General features: G+C 39.9%; 1 protein-coding gene across 1 annotated transcript; it reads right to left on the bottom strand.

Annotated features, from left to right (window-relative positions):
• Positions 1–1326: 1326 nt before the first annotated feature.
• On the bottom strand, positions 1327–12581 carry timm17a (translocase of inner mitochondrial membrane 17 homolog A (yeast)). Its single transcript, XM_061726754.1, has 6 exons — positions 12486–12581; positions 10010–10109; positions 9613–9676; positions 9283–9411; positions 8411–8521; positions 1327–2143 (listed from the first exon to the last, which is right to left on the bottom strand). The coding sequence occupies exons 1-6, from the start codon at positions 12509–12511 to the stop codon at positions 2067–2069; spliced, it is 507 nt and encodes a 168-aa protein (XP_061582738.1). The 5' UTR covers positions 12512–12581; the 3' UTR covers positions 1327–2066.
• Between the last annotated feature and the right edge of the window lie 824 nt (positions 12582–13405).

Genomic DNA, 13405 nt, shown 5'->3' with positions numbered 1-13405 from the left:
ACAAGATACAAGATACAAGTCATCTACCTGAGGCCATCTTGGCCGTGTTCAGCAGAGCTGTTTCTATTATGTTATCTAATCAAGCAGTAGCTGAAAGTAGATGCAGTGAAGAACTGGCAAAGTACATCCGGGGAGGAAATTCAACATTTGGTAATGTCTATCGGCCTGCAGTCAGTTATTAATCAATAAAGGATTTTTTAATAAAGTTATCAAAATTATGGTTATGATTACAAATTATTTTCAGGCCCTGAAACTGGAGACACTTGAATCATAATGGCTTTAGTTCCTTAATGGTTAGATTATGCTCATAATTTTGTGAAACCTCTTAAATTAAAGCCTAAGGCATGAACTGTAATTACATCTTGTTTTATTTCAAATCCATTGTGATTTTGTATAAAGGGAAATTCAGTAAGAGAAAACAAACTTAACTTCTTGTTAATGGGATTCGTGTATATTATATTAGTTAATTGCGCTAACACCCTCTGGCTCCAGTTTCTCCTGAATATTTGCTTATTTTAATTTAATTCTAATTTTTGAGTACAGATTTAAATTAACTATCTTGTACTGTCAGATGTTTAAGGGTCTTGCTATTGATACTGATTTTAAATGAAGCCCTTGTACACCAAAATGTTGTAAAGTTTTCATTAAATCCAAGTAGTAAAACATCATTTTCAAAACAAAAAGTAATTGATAAATATTCTTATTCTAAAAATATCAACATAAACTGTTTTCTTTATAAAATTAAGAATATTGTAAGGGGTTGTTTGATGTTAAACAAGGTGTCTTAATCTGTCAATTTGTAAACCTAATTATCGATCAAACTTTCTATTTAATCGGATTATTGTCTTGATATTCTCATATTATATAATATTCTGGCCCGTTTTAGACAAGTCCAGTTTTAGTATTATGATTCAAGTCTCCAGCATGCAGCTCCACCAGTAATAAACAATCCTGACCCTCTCACGTCATGTTTGCTGGCATGCCACTAAAGTTTCATCACATTCCTGTCACATTCAGCCTCCTTCACATCTAAAACTAATCATTTTAAAGAAATAACACATGCAAGACAGTGTGTGATGTGAGAGGAAAGTAATCCTTTCTTATCCATTTTGTACTTCATAGAAACAGCTGCATGCTTACAGCCAGAGACCGACTTGTATTTTTGCAACTAGCACCCTCTAGTGGAGTGGGGTAAACTAATGTACAGGTAGCATGGTTTAAACTTTATGTGACATAATCTTAAAAATAAACATTTTCATTAATAATTTCATGAATTTGAATAGAACCTATGGTATAGTTGCACTTATAAGGATTCAAAAGGCACACTTTACAATTTATGGTCTTTATTGTACAATCTGTTAAACAGATTTAACAGAATATGCGTCAATCCCTTGCTTAAGTTTCTCCATTTATTTGAACCTGTGCCATCCATTGTCAATAGCAGTCTTTTCCACATATGGATGATGAAGGTAAAAAAAAAAGTACATATCACTGTCACATTAAAGAACAATCTGATACAACTCTTTAACAATCTAAAATAAATAACTTTAAAAGAAACTAATAATCCAGGAATGGCATTGTGCCTAATAGAACTCTGCCTTCACGACTCTGAATAAGAGGCCAGCCCAAGCATCTGGCATTGATGGCAAATAAAGACTAATATAAGTGAATACAAGAGGAAATCTTTACTGTATATGTACATAATTCATCGTGTTCCATGTTTGACGCGGTTTTTTTCCAGCATTCAACTCCTTCAGAGCTCATCTGCCAGGATATGTGCAATACAACTGCATGTGAACACAATGGAAAGCACACCTCGTTTTCTCATTCCAGAGGTGTCAGGTGACACAGATGCACATGACAAGGCTGAGAATGGCAAAAGGCAGATAGATGTACGTGGCTCTTATGAGAAGGAAAATGAAAGTTCTCTCGTTCACATCTCTGACACTGTCCATAAAGTTGAGTAGAGCTTCTACTGTGTGACGCGATGACATTCTGCACCTCCATTTCTTCTTTTTAACTTCAGCAAGGAATTCAAAAAAAGGCCTAGAGGGTAGGGAGTCCTCTCACTGATATTGTCTGTAGTCTCCGAAAGGTGGGGTGGGCATTGGAGCAGGAGTAGGTTCCTCTGCAAACTGGGGGCCTACAAAGGAAAACAAAAGGAAATAAATGAAATTGAGGCCAACAAGTAGTCTAAGTAAATATAACTGGGGCTATGTACTAATGAGATAGAAAATATGTATCATAAGTCTAATAACAAATTTACATCTACTCATAGTCAGTGTTACTGTTTTCAGGATATTCCAAAAAGCCACAACTGAAACTGTCAAAATTCACCAAAATGTTCAGATGAAATGCAACACCTAAAAGCATCTTTATGTTCAACCTTTAATACCGCTGGCAAACGTACTTTTTGAGGCTTATAAAGTAAGAGAGCCACACCAGGTTTATTATAATCGGTAATAGAGATAGAGGGGTAACGTATTGCGTCACGCATCGCGTCACTTCCTGGTGTTGCGGTCTGTGCTGCTGCCGTCTCACGGCGTTTGCAGGCTCAGATCTCTCCCGACTTTTTATCTAAAACTTAGACTGTTTTCTGGTAAAATAGCACTATATCTGGTACATTACTGTCTTTATTTCAACACTCGCTCATTTTCTCTTCCGTAACTTTCACTGTCACCAATCACCGATACATTTTCTGTCCGTTAGCCTCCGTTAGCATCTTAGCATGGCCGCTCCGGCTCCCACCGCTTCACCTCTTTCCTGCTCAGTGTGTGAAATGTTTAGTTATTCCTCTGCCTCCTTTAGTGAAGACGGTAAGTGCTTAAAGTGTAGCTTATTTGCAGGGCTGGAGGCGAGGCTCAGTCAGTTAGAGGTCCGGTTTGGCCAACTAGACCATAGTCCGATAGAATCCTCTGCGGACCGGCCCGTAGCAGCTGAGCGTAACCGCTCCCCTGCAGCTCCCGAGCAGCCGGCCAGGCAGGGCAGCTGGGTGACGGTTCGGAGGAAGGGTAGTCTTAAAGGGCTCACAGAACACCACCACCCGCTTCAGGTGTCTAACCGTTTTTCCCCACTCAGCGACACATCTGTTGAGAAACAGACCCTGGTGATTGGAGACTCTATTGTGAGACATGTGAAGCCGACTCCAGAGACCTTAGTTAGGTGTATCCCGGGGGCCAGAGCGGGCGACATAGAAGCAAATTTGAAGCTACTGGCAAAGGGTAATCGTAAATATGGTAAAGTTATCATCAATGTCGGAGCTAATGACTCCCGTCTTCGCCAGTCGGAAGTAACCAGAATGAATATTGTCTCGGTGTGTAACTTCGCCAAGACCATGTCGGACTCTGTAGGTTTTTCTGGCCCCCTCCCCAATCTGACCAGCGATGACATGTTTAGTCGCATGCTCTCGCTCCGCCGCTGGTTGTCTCAGTGGTGTTCAGAAAACGACGTGGACTTTATTGACAACTGGGAGACATTCTGGGGAAAGCCCGGTCTGATTAGAAGGGACGGCATTCATCCCACCCGGGATGGTGCAGCTCTTATGTCTAGAAATCTGGCCAATGTTATTAGACACTCCCCCTGACAATGCAGGGTCCAGGCCAGGATGCAGAGCTGTAGTTTAACAGGGCTGGAGGCGAGGCTTAGTCAGTTAGAGGTCCGGTTTGGCCAACTAGACCATAGTCCGATAGAATCCTCTGCGGACCGGCCCGTAGCAGCTGAGCGTAACCGCTCCCCTGCAGCTCCCCGGCAGCCGGCCAGGCAGGGCAGCTGGGTGACGGTTCGGAGGAAGGGTAGTCTTAAAGGGCTCACAGAACACCACCACCCGCTTCATGTGTCTAACTGTTTTTCCCCACTCAGCGACACATCTGTTGCTTCTCAAGGACCAACGCCTGCCAACAAAACTGTAGGATTGCATTATGTAATTAGCGACTCTAAAACTGTAGGATTACATGATATTGGCGACTCTGGCCAGGTGCCTAGCAAAATAGAAGTGGTTGCAGTTCCCCGCCCTCCAAAAGTTCACCAGGTGCAGCGTTATAGAGGCGTTAACCAAGATAACCTTGTAAAAATTAAAACCAATGTACATTTGGTACCAATTACAGACCTAAAAATTAGATGCGGACTACTAAATATACGATCATTAAGCTCTAAGTCTCTGTTAGTAAATGATATAATTACAGAGAGCAGGAGTGATATTTTCTGCTTAACAGAAACATGGTTACAGGAGGAAGAGTATGTTAGTTTGAATGAATCAACTCCGCCCGGCTACTTTAATCATCACATTCCTAGAAGCACGGGCCGAGGCGGAGGAGTCGCAGCAATTTATAACTCCGGTCTCGAAACAAAAATTGAACCTAAGTGCAACTATAATACATTTGAAAGCCTCACGCTTAGTCTGAAATTTCCGAGCTGGAAATCAGAGAAGCCAGTTGTGTTAGTGGTAGTGTACCGGCCCCCTGCTGGTGCGTATCTGGAGTTTTTGTCTGAATTTTCAGATTTCCTTTCTGGATTATTGATCAGCACAGATAAATTCATCATAGTGGGTGATTTTAACATTCATATGGATGTTGAAAGCGATAATCTTAAATTAGCCTTCGATTCTCTTCTAGAATCAATGGGTATCTCACAAAAAGTGGATAAACCGACGCACTGTTTTAATCATACTCTCGATCTCGTTCTCACCTACGGTGTTGAAACTGATGGTCTGTTGGTGTCACCTGTAAACTCCCTTTTATCCGACCATTACTTAATAACGTTTGAATTTAATTTTGTTGATGTTGAAGTGCAAAATAGGAGGTATTATTTTAGCAGATGTTTGTCTGATGAAGTTATTGTTAAATTTAGGGAGGCCATTGCTTATCTTACGACAGTGCGAAATAGTGATGTAGCCGAGGCCAGTGACCTGGGTTCTACCTCTGCAGATGTTGATTTCCTTGCTAGTAACACTGCTGATTTGTTGCATTCAGCTTTAGATGAAGTTGCTCCTTTGAAAAGGAGGGTTTCTAGCCACAGGAGCTTAACTCCCTGGTATAATTCAGATATCCGCATGTTGAAACAAAACGTGCGTAAAATGGAAAGGAAGTGGTACTCTTGTAGGTCTGTAGACTCTCATCGTGAATGGAAAGATATTCTAATAGTATATAAAAAAGCCATTCGCAAAGCCAGAACAGCTTATTATTCAACGTTGATAGAGGATAACAAAAGTAACCCACGTTTTCTGTTCAGCACTGTAGCCAGGCTGACAAAGAGTCACAACTCTGTTGAGCCGTGCATTCCTGCAGCTCTCAGTAGTGAGGACTTTATGGGCTTCTTAAACAGTAAAATCGCGAGAATTAGAGAAGAAATCAACCAGCCGGTTGTAGGTGTTTCTTCAGCTTTAGCGACTTCCCTAGGCTCTGACTTGTCTCTAGACTGTTTTGATCCTATAGACCTCCCTGAGCTGACTTCACTCGTTAATAGAGCTAAGTCAACCACATGTATGTTAGACCCCATCCCGACTCGACTATTCAAACATATTTTTTCTCTTATTGGTACGACAATACTGGACCAAATTAACTTATCCCTAAGTTTAGGATATGTACCACAGGTTTTCAAAGTCGCAGTAATTAAACCTTTACTTAAAAAACCTTCTCTTGACCCAGACACCTTAGCTAATTATAGACCAATTTCCAACCTTCCATTTGTGTCTAAAATTCTGGAAAAGGCAGTTTCAAGCCAGTTATGTGACTATTTGTATAGAAATGATCTGTTTGAAGTCTTTCAGTCAGGGTTCAGAATGCATCATAGCACAGAGACAGCACTTGTTCGAGTCACGAATGACCTCCTTATGGCCTCAGATAAGGGATTAGTGTCCATACTGGTTCTACTGGACCTCAGTGCTGCTTTTGACACTATAGATCATGGCATTTTACTGCACAGGTTAGAGCATGTTGTTGGGATTAAAGGGACAGCTCTATGTTGGTTTAAATCATACCTATCTGACAGGTTCCAGTTTGTTCATGTACATGAGGTTTCTTCAGAACAGTCAAGGGTCTGTTATGGTGTTCCGCAGGGTTCAGTGCTAGGGCCAATCTTGTTCAGTTTATACATGCAGCCGTTGGGAAGTATAATCCAGAATCACGGCATACACTTTCATTGTTATGCTGATGATACGCAGCTCTATTTGTCTATGAAGCCGGATGAAACAGAACCGTTAGTTAAACTTCAGGCATGTCTTAGGGACATCAAGGACTGGATGTCCAGAAATTTCCTGCTTCTAAATTCAGATAAAACGGAGGTTATCATTCTTGGTCCAGAGCATCTTAGGAAGGGATTAGATGGTGTTGCGATGGCTTCCAGTGCAACTGTGAGAAATCTTGGTGTTATTTTCGATCAGGATTTGTCGTTTAAACCATATGTCAATCAGGTTTGTAAAATAGCCTTTTTCCATCTCCGTAATATTGCAAAGATTAGGAAAATCCTCTCACAGAGTGATGCAGAAAAACTAGTTCATGCGTTTGTATCTTCTAGACTAGATTACTGTAATGTGTTGTTAGCAGGATGTCCAAGTAAATTGCTGAATAGGCTCCAGCTGATCCAAAATGCAGCAGCACGAGTACTGACAGGAATTAGCAGGAGAGACCACGTCTCTCCAGTGTTAGCGTCGCTCCATTGGTTACCCGTAAAATTCAGAATCCAATTTAAAATTTTATTACTTGCGTATAAAGCCCAAAACGGCTTAGCTCCGCATTATTTGCAAGACCTGATAGTGCCTTATGTTCCTGTCAGAGCTCTCCGTTCTCAGAGTGCAGGTTTACTCGTAGTTCCTAGAGTATCTAAATGTAGATTTGGAGGGCGGGCGTTCTGCTATCAGGCGCCACTACTATGGAACCAACTTCCAATCTGGGTTAAGGGGGCTGACACCACCTCCACCTTTAAAACTAAACTTAAAACATTTCTGTTTAGTAAAGCCTATAGTTAGTGTTTAGTAAACCTCTAGCTGGTGTTGGTAAATCTCTAGGTAGTGTAAACTTTAGTGTGTCAGAGTCGCTCCTGTGGTTTCTTGTGCTGGCCCCCCCTTCTCCTCCCTTTTCTCTCTTTTGTCCATGTTGCAGCATCCTTTGCCGGACACCGGAACCTGCAGGTGGTCGTGGGTGGCTTGTAGCTTGCATTACGGAGCACAAGTCTTTCCCCGACCCTGCACCCCAACCTGGGACTTGCTGATTGGGCCGGAGCTTCAGGAGCTGCGTGCTGGCCTGCGGTCCCCACCCCTGGTCATCCCGTTGCTGGCCCCCCCTTCTCCTCCCTTTTCTCTCTTTTGTCCTGCAGGTGGCCGTGGGTGGCTTGTAGCTTGCATTACGGAGCACAAGTCTTTTCCTGACCCTGCACCCCAACCTGGGACTTGCTGATTGGGCCGGAGCTTCGGGAGCTGTGTGCTGGCCTGCGGTCCCCACCCCCGGTCATCCCGTTGCTGCTTCCACCTGCCTGCTGTGCTGTTGCCGTCCCTGACCCACCAGTCTGGCCCTCGGCAGGAGGGTCCCCCCTGATGAGCCCGGTCCTGCTCAAGGTTTCTTCCCTCCTAAAGGGGAGTTTTTCCTTGCCACTGTTTGGCTTAAGGTTTTTCTCCCACTAGGGGAGTTTTTACCTGCCATTGTTTATGTAATAACTGCTCGGGGGTCATGTTCTGGGTATGGGTCTCTGTAAAGCGTCTAGAGACAACTCTGTTGTATTAGACGCTATATAAATAAAATTGAATTGAATTGAATTGAATTGAATAATCAGAAGAAAGGGCCCTTTCTTTTTTTCCAAATGTAATCATTGATAAGCATGGAACGAAGTAAACCATCTCTAAATCATTCTTAGTGCATCTTATGGTTTTTACAAAGAAATAAAGATTTTACTCGGTCAGGACAATTCAAGGCTACACAGCAGTTTCTCCATTGCATTTCATTTTTCTCCCGTTTTTAAATTCAATACTATAATGCAGGTTTAGAGCTCTCCCTTTTTTTTTTAAGCTGCGCAAATGTGTAAACTAAAATGTAATTACTGTATACTATTAAACTGGCAGTAGTACTGAAGAGAACCATTTATTGGCAGGCAAAGTTTATTTTTTAGCACCCTTTTATCATATATGACATACTACATTTTATAGAAAGTAATCCATCAAGATGGGAATTTATATTTGGATATCTCAATAAATCAACCATCTAAAATGTGAGAAAATTAATAAATAAACTGACACATCTTAGAGCAGACATAACAAATGCATAACTGCTTTTAATTAAAGTGCTTTACAAAATTGTTCGGATGGACATAATTCTTTACGTTGTATACAGGAAGGTGGTCACGTTTTCCAGTAAGATACAAACTTCTACAGCTGCTGTTGGGCTTTTTTATGAAACAAACTACCCTTTAACTGATAATCACTCACCAGTTGGGAATTGTGAAGAGGCAAACCTCGTTAGCAAGATTCCAGCACCTTCTATCAAAGCCAGCAGAATCCCTCCCATGGCTGCAGAGCCAACCATGGCTATTGGTCCATCTTTAGAAGAATAAACACACATAAGCAGTACATTAAAATCCCCATTTTGCATTGACAGATTAAATAGGAAACACAGACAATGTAGTGTGCTAAACATCTCCCACTGTTCTTCGCTATATCTCTAACAGGGCAATTATACTCAATAGGAAAGTGGAAAAGGAGATCTTTGCAAACTCGTGTCAATTACAGATTCTGCATGAAGAGCCTCGTTGAAATGCACAGAAAGAGGATTGCTGGAAATGATGGCAACAAATGAAATCTGTAACATCAGCCACTGTGGATCTTAACCACTGTAATCAATAAGCAGTGTATCTGGGTGCCCCAAATTACACACAACCGACTCAGAAGGCAGGAAGTCAGAAACAAAAATGGTGGAGAGAAACCGGTTGATTCAGTTGGTTCCAAAAAAAACAAAACAAAAAAACCACAAGCAGAATCCGACTCGTAATACTTTAAACTGTCAGAGACAGTGAGAAAACTATTTCAGAAAAGATTTCAACCATGAGTGTTAAATATGCTTTTCTACTTCTAAAATGATCAAGAAGTTAATTTAAATTTAAGTAGTTGAAATTAACATGTTATGGTGACAAGTAATCCTTAAAACAAGCAGATCATAGCAACATTCTCACATGACTACAAAACTTTGTGGATCTCACAACAGGCAAAACTCGGAAGAGATCTGCTTCTGAAATGCTCCCGACAGGAACTGAGGCTGCACTGAGGACTGGACATTAAATACCAGTTTCCACTGATGTACTCACTTCTTGCAGCGAGGATGGCTCCAGTCATGGCCCCACTTGTTATTGAATTCCAGGGGTCCTCCTTCCCTCGAACTTTTACTAAACCACAATCGATCATGGAAAAGAGGCCTCCCCACACTGCAAAGCTACCTGCAAACACACAAAGAATTCAAACGGGCTGCATCAGAAAAATTGCAAGTACTCTCCCACTGTAATCAAGAAGTTTCCACAGACAATTTATATTAAAATTGCAAAGAGTATGTTGTTAACCTGATAAAAGTCAAGAGTTCTACATTATAAGAAGGAAATCTTGAAGTATCAATATGTTGTTTTTTTTTTTTGTTTCCTTACCTCCAAGTTGTGGGGCTCTAGTCTTGATGGCAGTTAAACTTCCCCTCATCCGGTGGTTCATCCCCTAATTGAAGCAAACACACACAACAGTGAACATTTTTACTTGAGCAGCAAAGTCAAAATCCAAATATCAAATTTCTGATTCAGACAAACACAAAACTTAGGTCCCCTTTCATCCAGGTTATAGTGGGGGTGCCAGAGTGTCATTGTGCCAGAAGGTCATCAACCTGAATGGCAGCTCAGTCATTCTTAGCATGTGAATGCAAGTATGCCAGAGTAAGAGTGCTGTATAACCCTTTGTATGTTATCTTAAAATAAACTAAGTACAGCCAATTTTCCATTTGTGATCCCACAAGAACAATGCAAAGTAAGTGTTGAGCCACATGTATGAGCTTACCGAGGGTGCGTTTCTGAAGCCCTTTACAGCCTGAAAAATCCCCCCTCCGATGGCTCCCATAGTGAATGCTCCACCACAGTCATCCACGATCCTCCAGGGGCTGAAAGCAGACAATTAACACAATTTAGCCTTTTACAACCCCTAGTAAGAAGCTGCACAGTACAGGTTGTAAAGTCAAATCAGAAAGAACATGCATCTGCTTATTATCATTTAAGCGATGATTGTGGAAAAAAAACAAACACATTCAAAACATTAATGGATCTAGATTTCATACTTTAATAATGGACACACTGGTGCAGACCACAAAACTTCCATCAGCTCTAAACTATCACTCTGAATATGGTGTCTACATGCAGCAGTTGGCTCTGGTTTAATTACAATTGGATTAGTGAGGCTACTCCACACATTAGTCAGTTTTCAAAGTAAAACAGATCTGCATCCACACAAGGGTTTTGACTCAGCATTGGAAAACAACTTCATCCACATTATACCACTGTAGACCCCAATAATCCATCCATCTTGGTAGCTACATATGCAGGAGTGAAAACAGGCTCTGTAGGAAATAATACTTAAATGTAAGACATATATGCCTCCTGTTTAACCAGTGGACAAAGGTTGATGCCTTTTTTTACTTTCATTTAAAATTTGAAATGTTTTTTCTTTGAGCAATATAATTATAAAATAAAATATAAAATTATAAAAAAATAAAAAGGGTGTGAGCAGGATTTATAATGCTTAAATCATTTTTTTCTTTTTTATCCAATTGATTTAAGATCATTATAAGGCATTTCCATTAAATTTTAATATGATACATTGCAATTTCTTACCACAAATATGCTACGGTATATTAAACATGAATTGAACGCTAAAGCTGGTTTGCCTTCTCTGAATGTTAGACGATTTACACACTGGATGACTCTGATTTATAAGGCTCTTCTTGGCTTGGTTCCTGTTTATTTATGTTTATTTCTCCAGAGAACTAAAAGCCATTATGCTTTGAGGTCGAATGACACTTTGCACCTGGCTGTTCCTCGTGTTCGGACTAACTTGGGGAAAAAAGCTTTTAGTTTCTCTGCACCCTCTGCGTGGAATAACCTCCAACTTGAACTGAAAATGCCTGAACTTGTTTCTTTTGAAGCCTTTCGCTCACTTCTTAAAAACCGACGAGAATCCTTTCGGCAGTGCCTGCACTCTCATTTTAATGTTTATTACGTGATTGCTGTTATTTGTGTGTGGACGTGTGCTGCTGCCTTCCTTGGCCAGGTCACCCTTGGAAAAGAGGTCTTGACCTCAATAGGTCTTTTTTTTTTTAAACATATATTTATGGATTTTTGTAATATAGTAACATTCAACAACACTTCTAACATCAAAACAGATGGCAGTATGTAAAATAAATAAATTCGTACACAATTGTACCAAATATTAATAATTAATTAATTCAGAAGTGGGGAAAAAAAAATAAAATAAAATAAAAATATTAAACAGAGTAATGTCTGATGTGGCTGTACCCAGGAGATATTAAAGATACATTTATGTAGCCAGACAAAATGTTCTACATTAATAATAATAAAGAAAAAATAAATAAAAATAATAATAATTAAACAGCAACACCAAAAATGTCAAATGTCTGTAACTTCACGCTTTCCTGAGAACCAATGAGGTGTTATTCCATTGTCCTTGTGAAATAAAAAATAAATAAAATAAAAAACAAACAATTAACAAAAGCATACAAATCAGACAAAACAATCATTTCATTTCAAAACCTCAATCAAATGAGCACGAGAAGCCGAACATGTATGTGCATGTTTATGTAAATGCATGTCTCTTCTTCACCTGGCTGTTTCACCTCCAGCATGTGAGCTGATATAAGCAGTCACATGGCAGTCAAAATCAATATCTGACATTTCCAAGGTGCGTTTATAACAACTGTTTGTCAACTCTTTGTGGATATTGTGCAAGTATGTTAGTAGTTAACTCCATTCCCCAGACAATGTGGATAAACTACAAGAGCATGTCTGAAAATGTTGTGAAACCTGCAGACTGGCTGCACAGATGTCTGAGCCACAAGCTGCTAAATGCACATACGTTACTAAATATTTAATTTCCCCACGAATAGCAACAGCTCTACTGTTAACGGCAGAGATCAAATGTGAATGTTCCTGTTAAAGTGTCTGTAGTTGCAGTGAGAGAAGGGAACAGACAGGTGAAGGAAAGAGCCGACAAGGTCACTAACAACGTGATGTAGCCTGTTAGCATGCTGCTAGCAGCGAGCCCGCTCCGCCGTTGGGTTTGTATGGGAAATTAGCCTCGCAGCTAACAACACCCGGCTAGCCGCTGCTATTTGAACTGTTTCGGGATGTGCTGTAACACAAGAGCCGTGACACAAACGGCGTTGGCATTTTAAATCAACCCAAAGCCAGGAAACGATGAAAACACTTTTGTTCAAGCAGTGTTGTTGTGATTTTGTCCCACTCACCACGGCTCTCTGGCATACTCCTCCATTTTGTTCTTTTGCTGTTCCCCGGCCCTGATGACGTAACACCGTGATGATGATGTAATCTACCGATTCTTCTTCGCGGTTTTTTTTGGTTGAATTTCTAAATAATTGAATACCGCCACCTACCGACGCAATTGTATATCGCACCATGCCTGCTTGTTTACATAGATAGATAGATAGATAGATAGATAGATAGATAGATAGATAGATAGATAGATAGATAGATAGATAGATAGATAGATAGATAGATAGATGGATAGATGGATAGATGGATAGATGGATAGATAGATAGATAGATAGATAGATAGATAGATAGATAGATAGATAGATAGATTGAATATTCTGGGAATCTTAATCTTACACTGTAAGCCATAATCAGCAATATTAAAATAATAAAAGGCTTGCAATATTTCATATGATTTGTAATGAATCCAGAATGTATGAGACAGTTCTGTAGATAGATAGATAGATAGATAGATAGATAGATAGATAGATAGATAGATAGATAGATAGATAGATAGATAGATAGATAGATAGATAGATAGATAGATAGATAGATAGATAGATAGATAGATAGATAGATAGATAGATAGATAGATAGATCCTGCCGGAGGATCTGAGAGGAGCTGGAAATGTGGACATTTTTAATCGTAGACTAAAAACTCATCTCTTTGGTCTGGCTTTTATGTAGCATCAAATTTTATAGTTTTATTCTGTTTAACATTTTTTAGAAGTATGTTTTATTTATTCTTTTTTTGCCTTAATTCTTGAACTTTTATCATTATTTCATTTTAATTAACTATATTGTGTCAATGTGCATTGGTCTCCCAGTTTTTATTTTTGTTTTTATTATGCTTATTTTTCAGTCAAAATGTTAAGCACATCTTTATTGTCTATCA

This window comes from Cololabis saira, chromosome 8, assembly GCF_033807715.1.
Source record: "Cololabis saira isolate AMF1-May2022 chromosome 8, fColSai1.1, whole genome shotgun sequence".
NCBI classification, from domain to species: Eukaryota; Metazoa; Chordata; class Actinopteri; order Beloniformes; family Belonidae; genus Cololabis; species Cololabis saira.
Note: the sequence above shows the minus strand (reverse complement) of the source record. Positions and strands in the feature narration are given on the sequence as shown.